Source organism: Mytilinidion resinicola, assembly GCF_010093595.1.
Source record: "Mytilinidion resinicola strain CBS 304.34 unplaced genomic scaffold BDZ99scaffold_38, whole genome shotgun sequence".
NCBI classification, from domain to species: Eukaryota; Fungi; Ascomycota; class Dothideomycetes; order Mytilinidiales; family Mytilinidiaceae; genus Mytilinidion; species Mytilinidion resinicola.
The window spans coordinates 194,888-213,684 of NW_022985474.1; the positions used below are offsets into that span (position 1 = coordinate 194,888).

The following is an 18,797-nucleotide window of genomic DNA, read 5'->3' on the forward strand; positions in this document are numbered from 1 at the left end:
ATGGAGTTTGCATCCTCTCACTAATGTATGCTTCGTGCTAGCTGGACATGAACGGTATTATCCATAACTGTACCCATAACGACTCCGATTCGGCGACCTTCCGCATGACCGAGGACAAGCAGTTCATTGCCATTTTCAACTATATTGAGCACCTCTTTGGCAAGATCAAGCCGAAACAAATGTTTTTCATGGCAATCGACGGCGTCGCCCCCCGCGCGAAGATGAACCAGCAGCGCGCTCGTCGATTTCGTACTGCTCTAGATGCAGAACAAGCCAGGGAGAAGGCTATCCGCGAGGGCGTTGAGATGCCGAAAGAGGAAGCTTTCGACAGCAACTGCATCACTCCCGGCACCGAGTTCATGGCGAAGCTGACGAAGCAGCTGAAATATTTCATCAGCAAAAAGGTCACTGAGGACACCGATTGGCAAGGCGTGGAGATAGTCCTGTCTGGACACGAGGTCCCTGGTGAAGGAGAACACAAAATTATGGAATACATTCGGCAGGCCAAGTCCCAGCCGAACTACGACCCGAACAGACGTCACTGTCTTTACGGACTAGACGCCGATCTTATCATGCTGGGGCTTCTTAGCCACGACCCTCATTTCTGTTTGTTGCGCGAGGAAGTCACTTTTGGTCGGCAGAACCAGAAAAAGTCCAAGGAACTGGAGCACCAAAACTTCTACCTCATGCATCTTTGCGTTGTTCGCGAGTACCTGGAGCTGGAGTTCCAAGAACTGGAGGAACCTGGAGCTCTCGACTTTCCATTCGACATGGAGCGAGTCATCGACGATTTCATTCTCATGGCGTTCTTTGTGGGCAACGATTTCCTTCCTAATCTTCCACATCTTCACATCAACGAAGGTGCACTGGCTCTCATGTTTGGCGTATACAAAGCGGTATTACCAAAAGCGAAAGGGTATATTAATGAAGGCGGCGTAATTCACCTTGACCGGCTCCTCGTTCTTCTAGACGAGCTATCTCATGTCGAGTACCGTTTCTTCGAATCGGAAAATGCGGATGCCAGCTGGTTCAAAGGAAAGCAACTGGGCAAGGAGGACGTCATGGAGCGGACCAAAAAGAAGGGACAGCTAGTGATTTCTACCGAGCAAAAGGAGATTTTCAAGAAGATCAAGAAGTTCGTCAATAAACGACTCGCCACCTCCGCTCTCAAGCCCTACGATCTTCCATCCACTCTTCCAGCCCGCGACCGTAAGTTTGTAGAAGACCTTGCGGACGGCCTCCACCTCAAATGGAAGACGGTCGAGAATGACCAGGGTGAACGGCATCTCCAACTCTCGTTCCCTCCAAAGCTTGGTGCTGAAGAAGGCGAGAGCGAAAGCGAAGAGGACGAAGAGTCCCAAAACGCACTTCTGAGAGTGCTGAAGCGATACGAAGATGCGAAAGTAGTTGACATTTCGCCGGAAGAGGCCCAAGTTGCCATGGAGAAAAAGTATGAGGAGAAGTTCCAAGCGTGGAAGAACCAGCACTACACCACGAAATTCGAATGGGGCCTTGACAATGAAGAAGAAGTGCGGAAGCTGACCGAGAACTATGTCCAGGGACTGCAGTGGGTTCTCTACTATTACTATCGTGGAGTAGCGTCTTGGCCGTGGTTCTATCAATATCATTACGCGCCCATGATCTCAGGTAAGAGCAAGCAGTTATACGATTCGATTCTTTAGCTAATCCATTACAGACGTAAAGAAGGGTCTAGGAGCGAACATGAACTTCACCCTTGGGCAGCCTTTCCGACCTTATCAGCAGTTAATGGGAGTTCTTCCGGATCGAAGCAAGAAAATTGTGCCAACGATATATCACGATCTCATGACGAATCCGAATTCGCCAATCATAGATTTCTACCCCCGAGATTTTGAGCTCGATATGAATGGCAAGAAGATGGAATGGGAAGCTGTTGTCAAGATTCCTTTCATAGAGGAGAAGAGACTGTTGGATGCTATGGGCACCGTAGAGCACTCGCTCACGCCAGACGAAGTTGCCAGAAACGAATTTGGGGTATCGCTGAAGTTTACCTACCAGAAAGATGTGAGCTACACTTATGAATCCTCTCTTCCAGGTATCTTTCCGGATCTTCCAAATTGCCATTGCGTCGAAAACATTTTCGAGTTGCCTACTATGGAGGGATTGGATGTTTTCGTTGGCTTAATGGAGGGAGTCAACTTGGGTGCAGCTTCTCTTGCTGGGTTTCCAAGTCTCAAAGTCCTTCCTTTCCACGGAGAGCTTGGATTCCATGGAGTCAGCGTATTCCAGCAAGAGAGCAGAAACGAGAGCATGGTAGTCACGCTGTTGGATACGGATCTGCGAGGAAAGGTCACAAAGGCCCAAGAGAAATTGGGCAGAAGCATTCATATTGGCTATCCGTTCTTGCAGGAAGCAAAGGTGGTGAAGGTTTCTGACGAACTGTTTGATTACGTTTTGCCAGAGCAAGGACCCCCGCAACCTGTTGCCATTCCTCATGGACCACAGGAGATCTCGAACTGGAAAAAGAAGGCCGACAGGATCGAGAACACGTATAGCAGACGACTCGGCATGGTTATTGGAGATGTCGAATCCCTCGTGCATGTTGAAATGCTGTTGGGGCTCAAGAAGACTGAAGATGGTGCCACGATCAAGGAGTATGGTACTATTCCTGGAATGGAGACGGACTATGCGACTCAAGCGATCGTGGACGAAGTGATCAATGAGGATCGGCGTTTCATTGAGAAAGCTGCTCTCCCCATTGAACAAGAATTCCCGGAGGGTTCCAGGGCCTTCTTTTTGGGAGATTACGCGTATGGTAGGCCGTTGGAGGTTATTAGTCATGCAGATGGGAAAGCCACCGTTTGGGTATTGACGTCGAAGACTCCTGAACGGGAATTTGGCCGAGAGATCGCCTACCGCTCCGAGCAGACTACGCCTTACACGCCTTCTTTTGCTGTCGCTAGGATGCTCAACCTGAATCCGTTGGTGCTCAGCAAGCTTACGTCTTCTTTCTCAGTCCAATCCAGTGGTCTGCGTTTGAACCTTGGACTCAATCTGAAGTTCGAAGCCAAGAAGCTCAAGGTTTTGGGCTATTCCCGTAAGGGTGACACGGGGTGGGAGTATTCCCAGAAGGCAATTGACCTAATCGCGCAATACATGATCAAGTTTCCAGAGTTCATTGCTGGAATAATGCGGAATCCGAAGGGCGACATTTACGAGGACAAGAACTTCTACCCAGAGGAAATTGCCAAGGAGAAGATGAAGGAGATCGGAGCGTGGCTGAAGTCGATTGAGTCCAAGAGCTTCGAGAAGGTCCCGCTAGAGGCGGCACAGCTCGACTCGGACGTGGTAGGACTTATTGAGAAGGCGGCCGACGAAGCCCTGGCGAATGGGCCGCCACCGGAGCCCAAGAAGCTTAAGGGTGTTCCGAGAAGCGCTCTTCTCAAGCCCTCGGATGCCGAACAGCGTGTTGGTAACCAAAAGTTCTATCTAGGTGACAGGGTCGTCTACGTTCAGGACTCCGGCCGGGTCCCGATCGGACAGCGTGGCACTGTTGTTGGGCTGACACGCACTTCCCGAACGACTCTCTTGGATATCGTTTTCGACACAACTTTCATGAGCGGCACCACACTTGGCGAGCGTTGCTCTCCGTTCAGAGGATCAACGGTCCCTATGACATCGGTCCTGAACCTCTCAGAGAAACAGGTCATCGCGTGGTCGCCGGCTGGCCTAGCGAAGAACCCGCAGCAAGCTGCTCAGCCTCTTACCATGCAGCAGCCACGATACGGAGCCCCACTCGGCCCTGGAGGCTATGGCCAGCTTGTTCCAGCGGCCAACCCAGGGCCTTTGCGAGGCTCCTTCCGTGGAGCGGTAGCGGGCCATCCCAACGGAAGCACCCGCGGGGGCGGAAGAGGAGGCAGAGGAGGCTTTGATAACAATCTGAACGGCAATAGCAACGGTACTCCACATACCCAAACTCTGCCCTTCAACCTCCGAGGTGGAAGAGGCGGCGGTTTCGCGCCTCGCGGCCAGGCAGGCTTCGTACCTCGTGGTCGCGGTGGTGCGGCCAATGGACGTGGATTCGCTCCCGTCGACAACACTGATCCGTTGGAGGGAGTAGTGCAGAACAACCCAAACTTCAAACCAAAGTCGTACACCAATGCCCCGCCGCCTCCTCAGCTGGATGCTCCTAGAGGTGGTCGGGGAAGGGGTGGACCTCGAGGTGATTTCAGGGGTGGACGAGGTGGGCGTGGACCAAGAGGTAGAGGCCGAGGCAGGCTGGGAGAGAACCAGCCGCCGCAAGTGCAGCAGCAGGCGCAGTAGGCGATGTGTTAGTCATTTGTGAAGGGGATGGCATTTGCTGACAAGGAGAAGCCCTACGCAGAAGCTCTGGGCTGCAAGTGGTATGTAGCTACGGCCATCTGGTACGATGAATGCGGGTATGGGCCGGGTATTATTGGCTCTCGATATCTAACTCTTGTCCCAGGTAGCTTTGTACCTGGACATGGATAGCATAGGATAGGGGCAATGAGCCCGGCGTGAAAAATCTACACGAGAGCCATCGTGCTCCACCATCTGTATGCCCCTGCAAGTGACTCGGTGTACTTTTGAGGCTGAGAGTGTGACTTCGAAGCGAGTGTTTTGCAGTCGTTAGTTTATAAATGCTCCTACACCGTTGTTAGAGGGACTGAAGTAGATTGAACCGACTTCGTGTAAAGATTGAGAGTCTTGTTGGCAAGAGCAGGTTTGGAATTCTGGATAGATCCTGCAGTGATCTGACTGGGTTATCCTAGGACCAGCTGTCTGGACGACAAAGGTGAGAGCGGCATAGAGACAGGATAAGTAGAGTAGTCTCCATGGATTAAACTATACTACCTACTTCTCGATACCGTTAACCCCGCAAGACACCTGATCAGGACTGCGGCGTCTGGCATGGACAGCAGCACCATGATAGAGTAAAGATTTAGTCATGGTGTTCGAAGATGACTGAGCGTTTACCAATATATGAGACTTGGCATGGGATACTCCAGGCTCTGGACGGGCAGAGCTCCTCGAGTCAGCCGGGGAGGTATTTTCAGGAACAAAAGCCTCGTTCATGAGTGGGGGGCTGTTTGCATAGGGAACATGAGGTTCTTCTGGCCTGCGTGGAGAAGCGTGGCGTTTTCTTCAAGTCACCAGGTGGGCTGTGAAAGCGGCATCTTTCCCCGAAGATGTTGCGTGGTGTTGCCCCTCACACCCCACCTCGCCCTTCCAGAAGCTCCATCCTCGGCGCCCCGACTTGTCACTTGTCTGCATCCAGCCGGCCGCGGCGGACCAGCGTGGGTCAGCAATCAATCAGCCTGCCATTGACCAATTGCTGCTCCCAGCCATGGCTCTAGGTGGGCTTTATGACGCCCCGTTGCATGTCAAAGCCCGCCCCACGTCACCGCGGGCTCCGAGCTAAAAGCAATCGTTGAGCTGCCGACTTCTTCAGCTGCCCCCCCATGGTTCCTTTTCACACCTCCCTTCACATACTTAACACCACCAAACCACCCTCTCAATAGACCACTCCATCTACTGTCCATCATGCCTTCTCCCATCCCCGCCGCCGAGGAACTCAAGGACCTCTTCAGCCTCAAGGGCAAGGTCGTCGTCGTGACGGGCGCCTCGGGCCCCACCGGTATCGGAATCGAAGCTGCTCGCGCCTGCGCTGAGTTCGGTGCCGACGTTGCCGTCACCTACGCCTCGCGAGCCAAGGGCGGCGAGGACAACGCGAAGGCGCTGGCTGAGAAGTACGGCGTCAAGACCAAGGCCTACAGCTGCAAGGTCGGCGACTACGCCAACGTCGAGAAGCTGGTTGCGGATGTCATCAAGGACTTTGGCAAGATCGATGTCTTCATCGCCAACGCCGGCAAGACCGCCGACAACGGTATCCTAGATGCCACCGTCGAGCAGTGGAACGAGGTCATCGAGACCGACCTGAACGGCACCTTCAACTGCGCCCGCGCCGTCGGCCTGCACTTCCGCGAGCGCAAGACCGGCTCGCTCATCATCACCGCCTCCATGTCCGGTCACGTCGCCAACTACCCGCAGGAGCAGACCTCGTACAACGTCGCGAAGGCTGGCTGCGTTCACTTGGCCAAGTCGCTCGCCAACGAGTGGCGCGACTTTGCCCGTGTCAACTCTATCTCCCCCGGCTACATCGACACCGGTCTCTCCGACTTCGTGCCCCAGGACATCCAGAAGCTCTGGCACTCCATGATCCCCATGGGCCGTGACGCCAAGGCCAAGGAGCTCAAGGGCGCATACCTCTACCTTGCCAGCGACGCCTCCTCCTATACCACCGGCACCGACATCATCATTGACGGTGGTTACACTACCCGTTAGAGGGCTGAGATGCTTCAACTAGACCGACTCGGAAGAAAAGCTCTGGAGGAATGGCTCCGCGCGCGCTTGGAGCTGCGAGAGCGGCAGAGCGGCTGCGGAGACACACCACATTCTGTATCTAGCTTTCTTGGGAACTGATGACCTTTCTCAAAGCGAAATGAAGAAACTTTTACCCACATGATTCAACTTCCTTCTCTGGTCGATAAAAGCAATGGTGTGACAGAAATGTAACTGTGAGGTGTTTCCGCGACGTGCCCGAGATCGGCGGATGAGGTCAGCGCAGCACGTGATGTGCATGCATATTCATGCACCTTACCTGCAAGCTCCACTGCTGCACAGCTCTACTAGCCGCACAAACTTGCCTCCAAGGTTCATGCTCGACAAGGAACGTTTGTCTGAGATGTTGTGCGTCATGCATGCGTCTTTAACCTACCATGTGTTTGTTGTATGCAGGGCAGCATGCAGCTCTCAAATGCCCATCTCCCCCACACAAACCTTGAGCAGTGCATTATTCTCCTCCAACTTTTCAACAAAAAAGATTTTTTTTTTTTTTTTTAGGAATGAGCTCTGCATCAGCAAGTCCCAATAATAAAGTTCGAGTCACAGAATTTCATATCTCAGCGCCATGGTCCGTGCGCAATGCACCTAACCTCTTTTCCAGCCTATCAGGCTGTGCTTGTCAGCTCTCAACACCAAGCTCAGACATCGTGGCGCAGCTTCATCGCACCCTTCGTACACACGGTGATTATCTTGAGCCCGGCAGCTGCAACTGTGTATATTGTTGCCTGAGCCGCATTGCAGAGTCATCTCTACTTTCTTTTCTAAGTCTAGTACACTGAGTCATCCTAAAACCCGCGCACCCACACAGATATCCATGGGATACATAAAGCTAGGTTTCTCATTCATCTTACCTTCAAAGCCTCGTTTCGCAATCAGGCTTCTCCCTTCTCCTTCTCTATCTTAAAACATATTTCTTCCATCCAATCCCTCTCATACCCAACCCCCAAAATGCCCTTCGCCGACCTCGCCTTGGGCACCCTAAACACGCTCCCCCTGGAACTCCGCTGGCAAATCTACGCCCACCTCCCCTTCCCTTACTGCTCCCACACCACCACGCCCCCACGCCTCCTCCACACCACGCACCACGACCCCTACGTCCCCGCCGGCGCGGCCCGCGCCTCCCGCAGCATCTGGCGCGAAATCGAAGAACTGCACCGCCACAACCGCACCCTGCACGTCCTCATCACCGCAACGGGCTGGTCCTCGAACCACCCGCCCTGGGCGTTCCGCGAGGCCTGGGACAAGCCCGACTACTCCTTCTTCGACGAGATCAGGATCACGGTCAACCCGCCCGCGGAAGACGATGTGGGACGCCTGCTTCTCGTCAGGCGGAACATTGCGAGCTTTGTGCGCGTGCTGAATAACTCGCCCGCGCCGCTGCCGCCGGTGGTGATTGATGTCACGGGAAGGGGGGGACGGCACGGGTGGAGCCGGATGCCGGACCGGCCTGCGGTGTTTGGACTGCGGTGGGTGCCGGAGTTTGATGTCGGCCGTTCGAGTTTGGGGGATGTGTTGGTCATGTTTTTGGCGCTGAGGGGGGCGCCCCGGGGGCGGGTGGTGGTGAAGCTCCCTGGCGAGGAGGGGAGGGAGGTTGCCGACACAGTGCAAGAAGCGGCGGCGTTGGCTGTAGAAGCAGAGCGGGACGCTGCGGCGGACGAGGATGGGGATGAAGACTCCTCGGAAGACGCGTATGGCGAGGATGTCGATGCGACGGGGATGGAGTTGTTTGAAAATGAGGACGTTGAAGAGGAAGAAGCAGTGCCAGAGGTCACACGGTCAGGGCTCTACCACCTCGCCCGCGCCGTCGAGCAAGTCGCCACGAACCCCGTGCCGGTCAGCGTCTGGCTCGCGTTGGAGGCCCCAGTGCTTCTGTACCTCACCGGCGTGATGCGGCACCCCCTTGCGTACGAGAGCGACGTGCGCTCGCTGCTCGCCACCGTGGAACTCGCCCTTGACCGATCGCTGGATTGCTGGCCCGGGCCGACGGCCACGATGCTGAGGGATGAGAGGGCCGAGAACTGGAGCTCATACGTACAGAGCTTCCTCGCCATGAAGAAAAAGGTGGAAACATCGCGGAGGAGTTCTTTTGTAGGAATGAATAAGATTGTCGTGCATCACATGACGGACTGGGAGTGGCGGCATCGGCAGGAGGTGGATTGCGTGGGGGAGTGTGCGAGGTGTTATCCTGTAGTGGATGATCAAGTGGTTCGGGGAGGAAGAAAGGAGGAGCAGTGGGAGGACGAGGAGGGATTAGAGGAATGGATGGGGGGAATGGGCCTCGGGATTGACGAGGACGATTTTGAATGACCGAGAAATGAGAGGGGTGAGTGGTTGAAGAGAGTGACTGGGGTTTGAACCATCGAGGCGAAGAAAGGAGGGGAGGAGTGATTGGTCTAGGTTGTAGGCGTCAGGTACAATGAAGAAGAACATTGTTTTCGGGTCTGAGTAGCCCTGTAGAGTATTTTAAAGTTGCTGGACTACTACAAAGAATTATCTGCAACTTCTGTAATAACTCAAAACACATCTATAGAGGATCAAAGCTGGGTCTCAGATTTAGGAGTTGGTTAGTAAAATAGATGCTATCAAGAAGCTCCGCCTGCTAGGTGGAACAAGGCTGAGCGGCGGATGTTGCCTCTCACGTGCCATGTCACCTGACCAGCGAAGTAACTATCGGCTGCCCCGCCTACATCAACGTTTTGACGTCCGTGTCTCTTTCCCTCAGCTTACAACGTCTACTTATCTATACACCTATTTTTCTTGTTCCTCTGTAGAAGCGTGACAGTTTTGGTGTGCCAGTGTAACGTGGAACGTCACCCTGGAGCGATGATTGCAAACTGAAACACCCTCTGGAGGTGAGCCATGGGAGCAATAAGAGCACGCACACTGGTACACTCTGGTAGCTGTACTCCGCCAACTATCTGAGCCCACTAGCCCTCTTCTACTCACTGCCATACTTGAAATATTCAAATTAACCCACTCTTTCCTCTCCTCCCCGACTCATCCCATCTCGCTCACCTATCGCGATCTGCGCCCGCTGTCAAAGTCACCGCGCCACACCGCACCGTGCAAGCAACGCCCCAGAACAACAGGGTCGCAAGAGGCATGATGAATTCGAGCCGGTCGGAAGACGAAGACGAAGACGCGTCCTACTTTGCGCCTAGCACAGGGCCCACGCACGTTGGCCCTAACAAAGAGCGCATGAGCAATATTATCTACCCAGATCTAATCGTGTCCTTAGAACAGCAGCTTCGCAGACATGAGATTGCTGCGCTGCGGCTACACGGAGAGCCCGTTCCAGAGGCCCTCGCCCTCGAGCTGGACAGATGGATGGCCGAGGAAAAGGGATCCGCGGAACAAGAAGCTACATCTCCAGTGACAGTGGCACACACAACGCTGGGTGAAGACTGTCCAGCAAGGGACCAGGTCCTGAACACGTTCGAACTAGTCGGAAACATCATCTCCATGCTCCCGACCGAGGAAATCCTCCAAGCCCGCCTCGTGAGCAAAGACTGGCTGGCCGAAGTAGAGGCATTGCTCCGCAACACCGCATTCCGTGAGAAATTTTCGACAAGAATTGTTCTTCGCGCCTATAGCCTGTGGGCCCGTAGAGCGCGGCACGCCTGTCGCAAAGGGATTTGTGAATCCATATTGTGACTCTAAGGGCAAAGGGCACCTTATATGCACATTATGCACACCCATTAGAGATCGAGAGGTCCATCTACTACGGATTCGCAACCCCATGGCGTGTAGACAGGCCGTGGTAGGAGCAGACAACTACCGACCCAAGTTTTAGTTCGATATGTCACAGTTCAAAATAAATCCAATCCTAGCGCGCATGCTAGGCACCCCAACCCACCTCCGTAATGGTCGTTGCGATTTTGACATCAGTGAAGAGGCGGACGGTACATTTTCATTTTCTCAGACCAGAGCAAAACTATTGCAAGAGCATGGAACCGAGTGGGACAGAACCTTCCTCACACAGCCACCATGCCAGAGTGTCAGTATTTTCATAGCAGGCAAGCACGTGGGGCTTATTCAAGTTGCCACATGTGATGACGATCAAGATATACGGATCGGATATGTCTTCCAGCACATCACAAGCATCGCGCCCACACTGGCGACGCAGTCGGCCAGCAACATCAGAGCATTTCTAGGAAAACAACCACAACAATACAACCTACCAACCCAAGAAACAACAGGCGAATTTATATGGGAGTCGAATATGACTCGGGAGGAATGGGTAGAAAACAGAGCATCCCGAGTTGACAAAGGACACCCCGAAAGCAGGCGAGATCCCAGGCGAAATCCCAGGCGAGATCCCATGTACAGAGACTGGACATGGAAACATCGCATCGTCCCCCCCAGCAAGATGCAGATATCCATAGTGCTCAAAAAGCGCGCCGAGGCCAGGAATGACATAAGAGATGACCACCTCAACGACGGGAGAAAGATACGCAGTGATTCACACTTTCCGTCATGGGCAGGCTACATCCCACACAGACTACCAGGCAGCGCGCGACTAGAGTTGTCGACACAGTGGGATGGAGGAGGGACAGAGCCGCTTCTACCTAAAGAAATACTAGAGGGTACTGGACGCAATGTCTGGCTAGGACGGGCAAACTATACGACCAACGGGCAGATCAACAACGGGCATACACAGTGACCACGAGGGGACCCTTACACTCAACCGACACGCCGAACGAGAAGATAAACGGGCCACTGGCTAGCGGCGATGATAGCGCAGGGCTACTAAAATTTGTCCTAATGTCCGCCTAGACAATATCACCATTGGAATCCAAAGTATCATCTGCAACATCCTCCTCAACAGAACTAGCCCAATAAAGACTAGTAGTATCCAGGCCATCCAAGACACCCAAGTCAGCCAGATGAAACCCAAGAGTCCTAGCGAAGCAAACTCCAAAGCGGAGATTATTGAGACGGAAGAGCCGGCGTACGCGTAGGCAGGCAATGTAGTAATCCCCAGTAATATACCTAAGAAGATTAGCAGAATAAAAGAAAAGAAAAAAGAAGAGATATACCGTAACTCCGGAGGTAACAATATTAGTATATCTTCTACTGGTATATCTTATGCACTACTATAATTACTATCTCCAAAAACATATTTTAGGTCATGTATTGGTATTAATTGTCGATAGGAAATAATAGTAAGACCCCTAGTAAGAACAAGGGCATAAAGAACAGTAGAACTAGCCATATTATAAGAGATGGAAGAGGGTAAGAGGGTAAGAGAGATATATGTGTAAAAGTGATAAGATAGAAAAGAGATGACAAATAATAGTACTATGGTTAGTGGCATAGAACACCTAATACATCCAGAAAGCAGGAACCAATAAGAAGGCGTAGACGTGAACCAATAAGATTGGGCAGCTTAACTTAGAAAGCGGACCGGGGTAACAGCAGGTAGTAGCCAAGCTAGACAATACGGGTTGAATCACGACTTTAGTTGATGCGCTGGAGGACACTGGACAGCATCCCAACTTACTCAAGAAACAAAATTAGACCGTGCGAAGAAATGTGCGATGTGGCAAGATGGCGCTGCTGTAACCGATGTTGTTGGAACCACGGGAGGGAGAGATATGGTTGACTGTGATTGATTAGTGAGGATTTAGGTAGAAATGGACGCCCGCTTCGATACTTCGAACCCATAGAGCCGATTCAGAGTGCGCAAGTTGTGACATGGAAAGTATTTTCAAGTGGTTGTGCTGGAGGACCTCTGACGGTACCACCGGTTTTGCCATTCAAGAACAAATGAACCAAATTCGCGAGTAGCGGTTTTTGCCACTCACTGACCCCCTTCTTGACACTATCAGGGGTACTTTGACATTCCTCCCAAAACCAAAAATAAAGAGTATATGCTAGCGCCTACTACTAACGCTTAACTACGTATACAAAACCTCGTATCCTCGCCAACGGATATACTATACGCAATCCTCCATACCCTTTCGAAAAGCAGGGTATTCACGTCAGCTGAACCAAACCACAGCCCATCACTATCCAGCCCGAGTACCCATGCCAATACCCATATAAGTCTAAACGACACTGTACAGAATCAACCCCACCACCAAACCACGACCCAACAAAACATCAATTCAGATTTTAAACGCCAGAGAAAGCGCGACAAGAGAGAGCGCGAAAACGCCACAGCAAACCTCACTTCACACTATCAACCTCTCCCTCCCCATCTTCTTGACCGGATGCAGCAGCATACCCGGCAAACACATCCGCCCACCCTCCTTCTCCGCCTCCGGCCCCCCCAGCACCTCCTCTTCCTTCCCCCACTCATGCACCTTCACCGGCCACCCCAACCACCGCCGATACAGCACCCGCGGGAACGTAGACGCGTAATACCAGCTCCACCCATAGAAGTTGTGCTCGCGGTCATGCTGGTACGGGCTATCCTCCAGCTCGCCCCACATGCCCGGCACCGCGTCCAGCGCCTCCCCCGTCGCCGCATCGACAGTCGCGTGCGCGTTGAAGATGCCATCGGCGTAGCGCGCAGGCCACGCGCGGTCCGCGAAGATGGGGTGGGGCGCGTAGATGGCCTTGAGGCCGTGCTGCAGCGCGACCGTGGTCGGCCACATCTCGGCCTGCATGGAGCGGCCGGCCAGGTTCTCGGCGTGCATGGCCTGCAGCAGCGGCTTGGAGAAGCGCACGACCGTGTTGATGTAGGCGCGGCGCTCGAGGTGCGCGAAGTCGGCGTGGTCGAAGCCGAAGGCGGCGGGGTTGGCGCTGTTGAAGACGGGGTGGATGGTGGGCACGTAGTTCCAGATGTGGTTGCGGTAGGACCAGGTTGTGTTGCGGGGGTCCCAGATGGGGAGGAGGGTGATTAGGTCGGCGGGCTCGTCGACGCCCCAGGCGAAGTTGTCGTCGGCCATGGATGTCGGTGGGACAGGTCCGAGGGGTTTCTGAGGTGGCTCTGCGCCCGGGTAGGGTCGTGGTCCCCAGACTGGTTGTGGGATGAGGCCGTCTGATGAAGCCTTCAGGATAGTTTCGTGCGTGTCGTTGAGGAAAGCCGAGTAGGATCCATGGACCTCCGGGATATAGTAGCGCTTGTTTCGTTCCCACATCAGCTTCCGGGGCTGTTTCTCGGCGAACTGTGCGATCTTCTCAAAGAAGTGATAGTGCTGTCCGATGTACCTCGCATCCGTTTCCCAATTCCAAACGTAGTCGAACTCAGGGTGTTTTTGAGAGAAGAACTGCACACACATGTACTGATGCCAGTAAACCTGCCAATCTGTGACGAGGGGATACCATTTCGGGAAAGCCGCCTCGGACCATAACAAGGCCATGTCCCGTAGCTCGTGTGGGACGTTGGCTTTCAGGACTTCCTCGTAGACTTCTGAATCCGTGAAGATCGGCTTCTTCTTGTCTTTGATGTGTACATATAGGAAAACTTGATATTCCCCACCGGATTGAAGGGAAAGCTCGGAAACCATCGCTCGGATAGCAGTGATATCGTTCTCCTCGTATTGGTAGCCCTCCCAGGAGCGGATTAGGACTGCTGTACGCTTGTGGTATGACGGTAATGGGATTTCACCATCACTAGAAGTCTTGTTCATATGAGCTGCAGGTAGCTCGAGGTTCGGCCGCATATTGGGGCTACTCCGGGCCTCTGGGCGGTATCGATCCTGGTTTAGCTTGAGACATTCGTTTTGAAGGCTTCCCCAATTGGTGTTGTTCCAATCCACGCCTTTGCCTTCTTCATCACCATACCCGTAGGGGCCATACCGCGAGGAACGATCAAAGCATGCCTCGCCGTCCAGACCCACGGCTTCGTAACTTCCGATAAGAGGCCTGGGGAGATCTTTTGGCAGCCCTTTATAGGCCCGCGTCAAGTCCTTCTTGCTGACATCAAGAGGCAGTCCTCGTGGTCCAACACATGCTACTTGTTTCCCCTTCCACTGCTTCTTCCATTCTGGGCTGTTGTACTTTGGATACGGTGTGTACGGCGATTGTGATTTTAACGCAGATTTGCCCAACTTGGAAACTCCTTGGTCGAAGAAGCCGTGGTCCCTAACAAGTCTATCAGTAACAGGTTCCCGAGTGAATACCAAAACCCTCACATTGGGAAGCCTTCCCAGCGATTGGGATCGTATTTCTTGTCCACATATTGCCCATAAGGCGGCCAATGTCCATCCGTCGGTTCATTACTCGGCCTATTCCACTCCAAGACTTGCTGCATGTATTCCTTGGAAGAGCTTGTTTGCGCAGAGTCTGTCGCTGCAGAAGTTGCGCTTCCGCCCTTTACTGGGCCCCATGCCGGCCTGGGGTCTGATATCTTCGATCCCTCGTCTGTCTTCCCACTCGGGTGGATCTTGTTCGAGAATCGTGAATAGCCGTAGTGGATATCTGCGGCAAGAGGCAGCTGTTTGACAAAAGAGAGAAGAACGATGAAACAGATTAATGAGAGTAAGGCGAGCCTGCGCGGGGAACGAGTCAACATGATAGCAGAGGGGACGCAAGGGCGGAGGACCACTGATTAGCCGTCGCGGGACCTGGTGGCAGCACGACAGTACATGTAGAGGCACGGAAGAACAACGGAAGACTAGAGAGAATAGAGAGTCGCACACGGCGGGATTTGGATCTACATAAGGGCGGCGATTGCAGTCTGCCACCTGCAGCGCCCCACAGTCGGGGGAGGCGCATCTGATGGTTACGGATGTTTGGAGGTGTCTGTGCCTGCAATACACCTTTGTATCGGCGAAGAAGATAATAGGGCCCCTTAGCGCGTGCCCTTTGCGCCTCTAACGGCGGGCCGAGAGACGAGACGCGTGTAACAGCAGGGTACCGAGCATCACGGGAATATATCGTCAAGAAGCACAGTGTAGCAATTCCCCTGAACTAGCGAAGGAGAAACGAAAACCTGAATCGGCAACCTAGTGCAGAGTATCTCTGAGCACACAACAATCTCCCAAGAGCAGCAGGTCATGTAATTTTTGGATGCCGTACAAAAATACAGGCCAGAACGGCTGGTGTTTAGAGTTGTCAGGGTCGTGTTTCAGAGCTGGGTGGTCTCCTGCACATCCTGTGCTTGCACCGTGTCAACTGAAGCGGCCCTGTGGCCCTGGCCTGTGGCACGTTCTGCTATGGCGTCACAGGCTGGCCACCGAAATGTATGTTGCTCCACTCAGTCGATTTGAGAACGCGTTGCGACCCACTGGATCATCAGGAGAAGAACTCAACGGAGTCGCCTTCCTTGTCTTATAGCAGATCCTCCCAACTCGGGATTTTCTCCACTTTCACTTGATCGTCCAGCAAGAAAAGAAAAGGCACTCAGCCGCTCAACGCAGCATGTGAAAACCGCCATTGGCCATTTATGGAGTGTATGCTATTTGCGGCATTTGCCGCGCTCTATCACCATATCCAGAGAACTCCACCCATGCCGCAATCCGCAAGCCGCACTACTTCCACTTCTGCACCACCACTCCGCCGCGCTTGAATTCTGGCAGCTCACCGATCTGCACCTTCCTGTCTGCCAGTTCTGTGCTCGGGAAAGTAGTCATGAGCGCGTACGCCCGCTGTGTGCTCGCAGGGCTGGCTGCATCCACGAATCCGTACACATCGCCAATCGTGTGCGTCGTATTGAACCGGGACTGAAGGCGGGTGCCGTCTCCCAGACGAATCTGCAGTGTGACGGCAGGGGTCGAGTCGTCAATGTTGACTTTCGGTGCCGCAGCTGAGCTTGAGCTCGCTGCAGCGGCGGCGGCTGGTGCGGCGGCTGGCGCATGTGACGATGGGGCTGCCGCTCCAGGCGTAGGGCTTCCAAGACGTTGTCCGGAGCCTGAGAATGGCTTATACTTCGACTTTGGCTTCACGTAATCCTCGTCCTTGTGAGGACGCACCTCCACATCCACCTCCTGGCCGCGCTCAACGTTCAGAATCTCCAGCGGCGCATGGCCTGAGTTGATAAGCTCTAGCGTTCGGGCATTTGCAGGGTCGTCGTAACGGTAGAGAGGGCCATCGTCAACGGAAAAGCCGTCTTGCCAAAGGTGCAGCTCGCGTCGCACTCGCGGAGCTGAGGCGGGCCGCTCTGCAGTGGGGTCGGGAATGGTACGGCTAGGAGCATCGTCGCCACCAAGGGTCACTCCTGTGCCTCTGAAGTGGGTTGAGGGTCTCTCCTCGTCTCCACCTGGGCGTGGAACGTTCCTGCAACTTATTAGTAAAATGTGTAGCGCTGGATTTGGAGCAACTCACTGTCGAGCCCTTTTCAGAATGTTGTTGATCTGGTCTCGGGGATTGGAAGCGTTGGGGTTCTGCACAGCAAGACCGGACTTCTCGCCACCTGTGAAGAAGTCCTGTTGCTCATCGTCGTTATAGTCCTCATCGCTGTCATGGTCTCCGTCGTCTCCGTGAGTGGGGGCTCCTCCCTGATTCTGCATGTCTTTCAACGTCCTCAAGCCTCGCTGAGGCGCTTTGCGGGCGGCAGCTGGAGCAGACGACGAGCTTGCTGAGGCGGGCACCGGTCTTCCATCAAGAGTGCGTCCACCGCCGGATTGCGCGGGAGTTCCGGCAGCGGGCTCTGGAGTATCGGAGGTGTCCATGGGGTCTTCGGCGTCAGCGTCGTCGTCCCCGCCCTCTGCTGCTGCGTAGTAGGTTGCGACAGCGGTCTCGAGGTCCCAGTTGGAGGATTCAAGATAACCCTCAGCCTGCGCGCAGAAGGAATATTAGTGGCTGCCAAATGGTGAAAAGGCCGAGAGAGATTTCGTACATCGTGAGGTCCAAGGCCAGTGACGGCGCAAAACTGGGCTGTTAAAGTGTCGTGATCCATGGTGGCAGATGTCTAGGAAAGTGAGAGGATGATGAGTGCTAGGGTGGGTTTCGAGAAGGTGCTTTGGTGGAAATGGTACCTTTGTAGCTGTGGGTGAAGTTGGTGGGGAGCTTCGTGGCGGGCGTGCAGGCAGCTCTGTCAACCTTGGAAGACGTCAGCTAGCGCCAAGTAGAATATTGGCATTACATTCACAACTTCGGAACTCCCTGGACACTGCTATTGGACTTGGAAATTAAGAAGTCTTGGAGATAGAAATTGTAGATTAGGATAGCAATTCGTCTTTGCACTTGCAAATGGTCACATGAGGCTTTGAGAAGGAGAGCATTCTATTTCGTAATTGGAGAAATAAGGACGAGAACCTAGACTATCTAAATGTAAATCTGTCCTAAGGATGGTAATCAATTAGTTGTAGCTCTGTCCAAGTTTTGTGTGGTACACGACCACGGTTCTGAATATACATCTTGCTTCAGGTTCCTCTTGGCACCGCAATAAATCCATTTGAGCCTCAATTCACTAAACCTCGGGAAGCCAGCCGTCGACCATCCACGCCCTCCGACGGGCCTACTCTGTACCACCGCCTACGCTTCTTCCTCAGTATCCCCAAAATGTCAGGAACATCGCCCCGAGACCAGCAGCCCCTCTCCGACTCGGCCCTGACCATCCACTCGGACAGCGAGAACTACGACGGCAACCACGAGCTCTCCTCGTCGTCTCCGCCCTCTTCTTCCAGCTCGCCGCTCATCCTGTACTCTCCGCCAACTATCTGGGGCTTGGTGCGCGGCGCTGCGATTAATCTGGTTCTCCCGTTCATCAATGGATTGATGCTGGGTTTCGGCGAGCTCATTGCGCACGAAGTGGCGTATCAATTTGGATGGGCAGGCACAAAGGTACGCTGGCATGGCCATTTGTCTCTTCGGACGTGTGTTCCCCATATTTTAAATGCTCTTCTCTCTCCACATCCTTTTTAAGATGATGGGAGGCTTTCCTGAGCAAGGGCACTCCATTTGAGTAGACGACTCTGCAATTATCTCCTATCTGCCTATGAATCTGACTTGCTAATCACGCTCGGCTATAGATATTTCCCAGCAGGCGCAACGACTCGAGAACCGTCGGTCCTGGCGTTGAGATGCGGCCCGACCCTGTCGAGCGGAAGAGGAGATCCGGCGAAGAGATGGACGCATACACAAGCTTGGAGTAGGGCATTGGACTGGAAGCTTTGCAGCTGGCACACACTCTCATGCTTACGAGAAGCAATTGGATTGTACATAGACACAAGGGCATTATAAAGTTTGTGGGTTAGCATCAGGCACGCGCAGTCAGGCGTTATTGGAATCTTGCTCACAGCAAAGGCGAGGAAAATGCACTCAACAGTCGTAGCATAGAAATACAGCTATGAGACACACTCTACACTACATTTTGGTGTTGGAATGAGTGATTTGGCACGTAGAATGACGCCCTCATGAATGAAGAACAGCACGTGACTTTGCACCTCGCGGCCCCGGCTCGGTGGTTTGCGACATCTCGGAGAGCTTCCTTCAAAAAATTATAGACGTCAACCATGATTGCCAGCAATGGGCTACGGCCCGCCTTTCGGATATCGTCC

At 53.6% G+C, this 18,797-nt stretch overlaps 8 protein-coding genes across 8 annotated transcripts; 6 read left to right on the forward strand and 2 right to left on the reverse strand.

The window, feature by feature from the left end:
- Nucleotides 1-2,048: 2,048 nt before the first annotated feature.
- Nucleotides 2,049-4,601, forward strand: BDZ99DRAFT_219638 (uncharacterized protein). The gene has a single exon (XM_033713424.1). It carries the CDS (start codon nucleotides 2,134-2,136, stop codon nucleotides 4,300-4,302), a length of 2,169 nt encoding a protein of 722 aa, XP_033568553.1. The 5' UTR covers nucleotides 2,049-2,133; the 3' UTR covers nucleotides 4,303-4,601.
- A 709-nt stretch (nucleotides 4,602-5,310) lies between these two features.
- On the forward strand, nucleotides 5,311-6,479 carry BDZ99DRAFT_219715 (mannitol dehydrogenase). The gene has a single exon (XM_033713425.1). The coding sequence runs from the start codon at nucleotides 5,545-5,547 to the stop codon at nucleotides 6,343-6,345; it is 801 nt and encodes a 266-aa protein (XP_033568554.1). The 5' UTR covers nucleotides 5,311-5,544; the 3' UTR covers nucleotides 6,346-6,479.
- Nucleotides 6,480-7,155: 676 nt separating this feature from the next.
- Nucleotides 7,156-8,965, forward strand: BDZ99DRAFT_469583 (uncharacterized protein). Its single transcript, XM_033721533.1, has one exon. The coding sequence runs from the start codon at nucleotides 7,354-7,356 to the stop codon at nucleotides 8,710-8,712; it is 1,359 nt and encodes a 452-aa protein (XP_033568555.1). The 5' UTR covers nucleotides 7,156-7,353; the 3' UTR covers nucleotides 8,713-8,965.
- A 612-nt stretch (nucleotides 8,966-9,577) lies between these two features.
- On the forward strand, nucleotides 9,578-10,389 carry BDZ99DRAFT_469585 (uncharacterized protein). Its single transcript, XM_033721534.1, has one exon. The coding sequence runs from the start codon at nucleotides 9,604-9,606 to the stop codon at nucleotides 10,057-10,059; it is 456 nt and encodes a 151-aa protein (XP_033568556.1). The 5' UTR covers nucleotides 9,578-9,603; the 3' UTR covers nucleotides 10,060-10,389.
- Nucleotides 10,038-11,458, forward strand: BDZ99DRAFT_219766 (uncharacterized protein). Its single transcript, XM_033713426.1, has one exon. It carries the CDS (start codon nucleotides 10,205-10,207, stop codon nucleotides 11,066-11,068), a length of 864 nt encoding a protein of 287 aa, XP_033568557.1. The 5' UTR covers nucleotides 10,038-10,204; the 3' UTR covers nucleotides 11,069-11,458.
- A 691-nt stretch (nucleotides 11,459-12,149) lies between these two features.
- BDZ99DRAFT_512874 (uncharacterized protein) lies at nucleotides 12,150-14,869 on the reverse strand (the record flags this gene model as incomplete). The annotated part of the gene is made up of 3 exons (XM_033724664.1): nucleotides 12,150-14,439; nucleotides 14,490-14,640; nucleotides 14,731-14,869. 3 exons carry the CDS (start codon nucleotides 14,867-14,869, stop codon nucleotides 12,582-12,584), a joined length of 2,148 nt encoding a protein of 715 aa, XP_033568558.1. The 3' UTR covers nucleotides 12,150-12,581.
- Nucleotides 14,870-15,827: 958 nt separating this feature from the next.
- Nucleotides 15,828-17,328, reverse strand: BDZ99DRAFT_553101 (SEP-domain-containing protein; the record flags this gene model as incomplete). The annotated part of the gene is made up of 2 exons (XM_033727078.1): nucleotides 16,621-17,328; nucleotides 15,828-16,572 (listed from the first exon to the last, which is right to left on the reverse strand). Exons 1-2 carry the CDS (start codon nucleotides 16,965-16,967, stop codon nucleotides 15,828-15,830), a joined length of 1,092 nt encoding a protein of 363 aa, XP_033568559.1. The 5' UTR covers nucleotides 16,968-17,328.
- Nucleotides 17,329-17,560: 232 nt separating this feature from the next.
- BDZ99DRAFT_469588 (mitochondrial import protein) lies at nucleotides 17,561-18,568 on the forward strand. The gene is made up of 2 exons (XM_033721535.1): nucleotides 17,561-18,081; nucleotides 18,270-18,568. The coding sequence occupies exons 1-2, from the start codon at nucleotides 17,800-17,802 to the stop codon at nucleotides 18,390-18,392; spliced, it is 405 nt and encodes a 134-aa protein (XP_033568560.1). The 5' UTR covers nucleotides 17,561-17,799; the 3' UTR covers nucleotides 18,393-18,568.
- Nucleotides 18,569-18,797: the final 229 nt, after the last annotated feature.